The sequence below is a fragment of the Boleophthalmus pectinirostris genome, unplaced genomic scaffold (assembly GCF_026225935.1).
Source record: "Boleophthalmus pectinirostris isolate CB_2022bp ecotype Guang Dong unplaced genomic scaffold, ASM2622593v1 HiC_scaffold_16, whole genome shotgun sequence".
In the NCBI taxonomy this organism is placed as follows: domain Eukaryota; kingdom Metazoa; phylum Chordata; class Actinopteri; order Gobiiformes; family Gobiidae; genus Boleophthalmus; species Boleophthalmus pectinirostris.
Window position 1 is genome coordinate 30,470,949 of NW_026571095.1, and position 6,800 is coordinate 30,477,748.

Here is a 6,800-nt window from a genome sequence, read left to right on the forward strand (position 1 = left end):
GAAAGTATGGCTCGTGAGCCAGGTGTGGCTCTTTTGATGATCGCATCTGGCTCGTAGATAAAGCATAAAATATTCTCACTTGTTTTAGGCTACACTTACACATAGCCGGGTATTTTGAGAAACAAATATTTCCCTCCCTCCGTTTTCGGGCACACAACATCTTTTTCAAAAAAGTTTTGTTTACATCGACCCGCATAAATACGCCATCGAGCGCCGTCATGACTACACCGAGCCTCTGGGCGCAGCTGGATTAGATTCAAACCTGTAGCATTTATTTCATTACAATTGTATGGATTACTCAAAAATACCTTGAAAAACGTGCATTAGTGAGTGGCTCGCCTCTTCACAAATATGTTAAAGAAGTGGCAAAATCACTGACCTCCGAGCCCTTGTTCATCCCTGTTCATGGATCTGATTCATCAGCTGTGTGTGCAAATACAAACACATGAAAAGTGTTTCACCAGAACAAATAGTTGAGCTGAAGCGGGGAGTGGTGTCTGGTGCCTCCACCTGAGAAGCGCTTTCCCCAGGGGAAAAAAAACAACAAAAAACACGTGCGCAGACGAACCGCTCAGAACAACATATAACGAACCAAACGGGATTCACATTTCTGTCCGGATGCTTTGCACCACCTTGGAACCAGCCGTGGTCGAGCGCAGAGGACCGCAGCGGGCCGCCCGGACCTGTGGTCCACAGCGCATTCTCGCTTTCCCCGCATGGAACCAGCGCACAGATGACGGCACTGAAGCACTCGGACCCAGTCCTTTGCGCGCTGGTCTTGCTCGCACCCGTCTGGAACCAGGACATGGAGGATGGAGCCTCCAGACCGATCTGACCAACACTGGACCCCCAGCCCCGTCTTGAGGGGCTACGGTGACTGCTCCCATTATTATTTAAAAGAATAAATTCAGAGGCTTATTATACTCACATTTAGTTGAATTTAGTCTTAAAATATATTATATGGCTCTCACTGAAATAAATTTCCCAATATTTTGCTTTCATGACTCTCTGAGTCAAAAAGGTTCCTGACCCCTGGTCTATAAGGAAGTTGTTGAAGAGGAAGTTAAGGCTTTAAATGTCTGAAGAGGATTTCTTTTCTATAGCAAAAATTTAATTCTTTCTACCTCTTGAGAAATGTCAGGGACCCTAAGACATCAAATTACATTAAATAAGACACACCAAAACGAGACGGTAATTTACTTGCGCAAGGAGACAGCTGTCAGTAACACTGTCTGACCCTACTCTCTGACAGCTACTCCCCAACAGCAGCTTTTATTGAAGTCATTTCACAGATAACAATACAGTACATTATGTTAAACTCATGACGTTTACCATTACGTTGTTTCTCCCGGTACATTATCTTAATGAGTCAGCTGACACATCAGCAAGATCACCTGATACAGCTTGAAAACAACAAAACAAGACAGAAACAAAAAGCCAATGTTGCTTTTTGTCAGAACGGAAAACCCCAAAACGCAATTGTTGATAACTCTAATCACACACACAAATGATATTATATAATATTTAAAATAACACAGAAATTCTTTCACAAGAAACTTCTCACAAGTGCAATAGAAAATTGTTGCCGGTTTTAAAAGTCAATCATGATAATTGAACTTTAATTTGTGTAAGGAGATACTGCAGTGAAAGTGATTCTTGTTAGTTCTGTTGTAGCATGCACCTCTCTGACTAATGTGATGTACTGCTGAATGTCACTGTTCACTTTGAAAAAATGAGGAACCCGTAAAACCACAAAAAAAGCACAGACTTCATTGTAGTAAAAGCTCTGTGCTGCAGAGCTCCAGCTCACATTTACATCAGACCTGAGTCTGCAGAGAGAAGATGGAGGAGCGTAGGGTTCATGACAGAAGGAACAGGAGAAACTCTGGAAGTGTCTCTGATTCACAGACTGCCACCAAACCAGGTAAGACTATTACTCTTACTCTCTTACTTTTTTGATCTGTTATAATGTTGGATCCTCATTAAAGCATATTGTTGTGTTTTGTTTCATTCACACATATTTGTCACACAAACCCTGCATATTTAAGATGAGTTCTTCAAACCAAAAACACTCTGTTCCACCTTGTGATGTCATGTGTTTTTAATCTCCATACACCTTCACTTGAGTAAAACTGGATGATTTCAGACCTGGAATTGTCAATCTCTACTGAACTAAAGGTAAAAGGAGCTGTTAAGATGAAAACTCCCATGACATCACCAGGTGGAACAGAGCATTTGGAGCTTTGGAGATGTAAACTAATGATTCAGGTTCACTCAAACACAGATAGAGACTTTATTGAGGAAATAAAATTTTCGGCAGTAGCAACAATGAAACAAACGTAACAACATAGCAGTTCATCCTTTTGTTTTTATCAGTTAAAGGGATGTGTGTGGGACAGCAGCCTGTTCCCAAAGGTGCTGTCCTGTGTGTGAATGAAACAAAACACAACTTCAAGTATGTTATAATGAGGAAACTACATGGCTTAAAGCTCACAAAAATCCATTTGTATAATATAGGAATTTAAAATGTTCTTTCCTCTCTGATCATTAACATTATGTTTGTAGGGAAATGGATTCTCCTGGTCTGCATCAGCTTTGGTCTTCTGTGCATCATACAAGCTTCTCTCAATGTTTATTTACGTCTCTGTGAGTCACATAATGAAGTAAAACAATATTAATAATCACAGCCCCAAAAAAATAAATCACTTTTGGATTTGTAGACCTTCCTCCAGACATCGACATGAGCCCATGTGACAATGTAACTGCTGAGAGGGACACACTTGAGAAACGTAAATGGAATTATACATCATCTCTTTAACCTTTACTCTCAAACATTTAATTAGCAAAACAAGAATATATGTAATGAAAACAAACTCAATTATTTAATTACACCTATGCCTTTTCTTTTCACTTATTGTTAGTTCTTCAAAGTACTCGCCAAGACCTGTCGAAGCAAAAAGATAAGCTGCAGAAAAGCCATTCATGTGAGTAAAATGAGGAACTTGAGACACATGCTGTTCAAATGTTCTGTTACAAACACTGTGCCCTTTTTCAGCCTTCAAAGAGTGTCAGCAATCTCTGTCCAGCTCAAGAAATGAACTGGAGAAACATCAGTCCTGTAAGTAAACTGCCACTGTTGATGTGAATGTGAGTGAATGTCTATTCAGCCATGAACACAGCGAACCCACTGCACAAGCTTCACATCAAAAAAAAAAAAAAAAAAGATAAAAAAGAGAGAAATTCATTTATCGCAGTCGGACGTGTTTTTCACAAGGAGCTCTCTGCAAAAATGGACAAAAACCAAGCTCCAAATTACCCTGGAGAAAGTGAAGGACAAAAATGGGAGGCCAGTTTCAAAAAGAGGACAGCCTCTTTTTACAATAGGCCACATTAGTTTATAAACACGGTTAAAAGAGAACATGATACATACCCTTGTCTGAGACACTGGATTTAATGCATTTACTTAAATTTTTTTAATTTTGCAGTGCTTGAAACCAGGACCCAAGAGCTAGCTGAAGAAAGAGAAAAACTGAAGCGAAGACTGCAGGACATAGGTGAGTAGAAGTCTGCTCTAGTGAATCTAAGAGGCTGCCATAAAAACAGATAGAATATAATGAAGTTAAGTAAGTCTGGGTTGATTCTGGTTTGGGCCCAGTTGGAGACCCAGTTTAAATTTGGTTTGGTCTTATTTTAGTCCTGCACAAATCCTTCAGACGGATGAACACTACAGGATTATTTGCTTCTCTCAGACTTCAGGGAGGCATGGGCCCCTGTGCTCCTCGTGTGTGGAGTCAGTGCGACTGAGCGGCTCCGTCATATCGTCATCACAATCTTTGACTTAGATAAATTTTAATGATCCACAAGGGAAATTACTTGGGCACAGAAGCTCACAAATCAACAATATTGTAATGACAAAGAGAAAAAAAAGTAAATGCTAATAATAAATACTAAATGAGTAGCAAAAATAGCAAGAGACTTGTGTCAAATAAGGCATAATTATATAAATCTATATGTGCAAGTAACAATAAAATCAAATACAAATAAGTAGTAAAAATATCTCAGCAATATACAAGAGGTGATACAGGTGAGCGCAGTTCCTCACACGTGTCATGTTTACATAAATCCATAAATCCACAGCTTTCTATTTGTGGAAAACATTTTCTGAACTACATTTGAGAAATAATAAAGAGATAAATAGTAAGATTTTAAATCTTTTCTCTCCTCATGTCTTGTCTTCACTTTTATTTTCACGTTTAAAAAATCACTCAAAGATCCTGAAGTGTGTGGTGGACTTTAGGCTCCCAGTTTAGTCTCATTTCAGTGTCTGTATCATTTCTATTTTCAGATAATTACGCGTCTGAAGGTTGGGTGTATTTCCAAGGCAGTGTGTACCTGGGCTCCACCACAGCACAGAGCTGGGAGCAGAGCCGGCAGTACTGTCAGCAGAGAGGAGCAGATCTCATCATCATCACAAGTGTCCAGGAGCAGGTCTGGAGCTAAACACCACAGTTTCCACAAAGGATGTCACAACATAAAATGTGTGTTTATTGTGAGAAGATTAAGCTTGATGCAAATGATAACTTCTATTCAAATGTCAAATGTAATGAAATATGTAGCAAAGACGACCTGGATATTTTTTTGAGTAGCTTATTTCAGTTTGTTGATATGTACTAGTCTCAAAAATTTGCATTAAGACACAAAGATTTACCTTTCTTGACATGAGTGTCTCCTGGTGAAGTATTCACATGTCATTGTCATCCACCCACAGCTCGCGGTCCACTGTGTGACCTGTCACTATTTATGCTCTGCAAAACCATAGAGTCCCCAGAGACCGGAGCTAACTGGTGCTGTTGTGCACAGAGCCTGTCGTATCAAAACTCACTCTCCAGTTTGGTGTGCGAGTCCCAGAGAAATGAGGCGTGTTTTATTTAGGTTAAATGCTTGTTTCTCACAGCTGACGCCTTCAGATCCCTGAATGTGGCTTTTACTGTTTCTACAGACATTTGCGAGTACATTCAGCGGGCGCCGATGGATTGGACTGACTGCAACCCAGTCTGAACCTAGAAAGTGGAGATGGGTGGACGGCTCTCAGCTCAACACAAGGTTCACACAGCAACATTTTAAACCAACACTGAGTTTCAGAAGTGATTTTAAACTCTTATTTAATGACTTTCAGATTTTGGTACAGTGGAGAGCCAAATAACGAACACAATGATGAGTTCTGTGTTGAAACCAACTTCAGAGGCACCGGGAACACCTGGAATGACGAATCCTGTACTGAAAAGCTTCTGTGTATCTGCCAAAAGAGACTGACATTTTAAGGTTTATTTCAATATTTACTCATACATAATATGACTTATCCACATTGTGTGTGTGTGTGTGTGTTTCATCACAGTGGTAGTAGTAGTTGTACTGGAGCCCCCCTCAAAAAGTAAAAATATCACATGAAAAAAATATGCGTAAGATTTATATTGTGGTTGGTGGTTAAAATGAAACAGAGACAAATTTATTTTATTAGAAAAACTCTAGAAAAGTAAACTGCACAGTCCAGCACCACACTCGCTTGTTAACCCGTGATTATATCAAAGTTAAATCTGTACCTGCCTGGACCCGTTAACATTTCACATGTTACTCGACTGTGCCCGTGATAAATCAGGGTCAGCCCATTAGTCCGACAGCCCAATAGTCCCGGACTAAACCAGGAGCACAGGCGGTGAGCTGATCACCTCCGCTGATCAGTTATATGTAATAAATACACTAAAGTCACTCTCTCAACTTGGTCTGCCATTGTTCCAGGAAAAGACCGGGAAAACTGCACTTATCTTTTCTTTTCACTTTTTTCATCATTCATTTGATTTACCTGACCCACCCGTGTGTAATCACTACCTGCTCATGCCTGTGGGTACCAGGCACGATACAGGCTTGGTGTGTGGCGTGGCTAAATATCAGGTGAAGCAGAGCAGACTGAAGGCGTGGTGTGGCCATAGACTGTATAAAAGAAGTGGACTAAGCGAGTGTGACATCACCCATAATGTTTTAGAGCTGCTAAAATGAGGCTCCTGATGCTCACGGTTACAGGAGTGAATCTGTAGTCAGGCTCTATGTTATGAATAGGATTTTTTTGATGGACAAAGTAGCGAAAAAAAAAAAAAAAAATCAGGATCATGTAGAGTGGGTTAATATGAACACAAGTCTCAGACACTTGTGTCTCTTTCACTGTGACAGCTCTTTATGTTCTTGTGTATTTAGACAACATTTTGTTCAAAACAAAACATATTTGTGACAATGACGCGAGAAAATTTTGTCAATTCAACGCAGAAAGGTTGTTTTGGTTTTCAGTGTATATTTATGCAGGACCTTAAAGACTGCAAAGATTTATCAAAATCAATGTCTTTGTCTCTCTTTATAAAATGTTGATTTTATAGGAACTGAAATAATTGAAAAAACTGTAACAACAAACAAAAGTTATTTCAAGTTAAACAGCTATTGAACAAATGTCGTCCTCAAAGTGATCCATAAAAGTGATAAAGTGATCAATGTTGTTTCCTCGCCACAAACATACATACATACATACATACATACATACATACATACATACATACATACATACATACATACATACATACATACATACATACATACATACATACATACATACATACATACATACATACATACATACATACATACATACATACATACATACATACATACATACATACATACATACATACATACATACATACATACATACATACATACATACATACATACATACATACATACATACATACATACAT

At 39.1% G+C, this 6,800-nt stretch overlaps 1 protein-coding gene across 2 annotated transcripts; it reads left to right on the forward strand.

Annotated features, from left to right (window-relative positions):
• The first annotated feature begins 1,765 nt into the window (after positions 1 to 1,765).
• LOC110153570 (CD209 antigen-like protein 2) lies at positions 1,766 to 6,533 on the forward strand. 2 transcript variants are annotated; one of them, XM_055151543.1, is made up of 9 exons: positions 1,766 to 1,924; positions 2,566 to 2,646; positions 2,721 to 2,789; positions 2,922 to 2,984; positions 3,056 to 3,118; positions 3,486 to 3,554; positions 4,346 to 4,488; positions 5,000 to 5,103; positions 5,177 to 6,533. In XM_055151543.1, the coding sequence occupies exons 1-9, from the start codon at positions 1,843 to 1,845 to the stop codon at positions 5,319 to 5,321; spliced, it is 819 nt and encodes a 272-aa protein (XP_055007518.1). In that variant the 5' UTR covers positions 1,766 to 1,842; the 3' UTR covers positions 5,322 to 6,533. The 2 variants fall into 2 exon arrangements, with proteins under 2 accessions (XP_055007518.1, XP_055007519.1); XM_055151544.1 differs by lacking the exons at positions 2,922 to 2,984; positions 3,056 to 3,118.
• Positions 6,534 to 6,800: the final 267 nt, after the last annotated feature.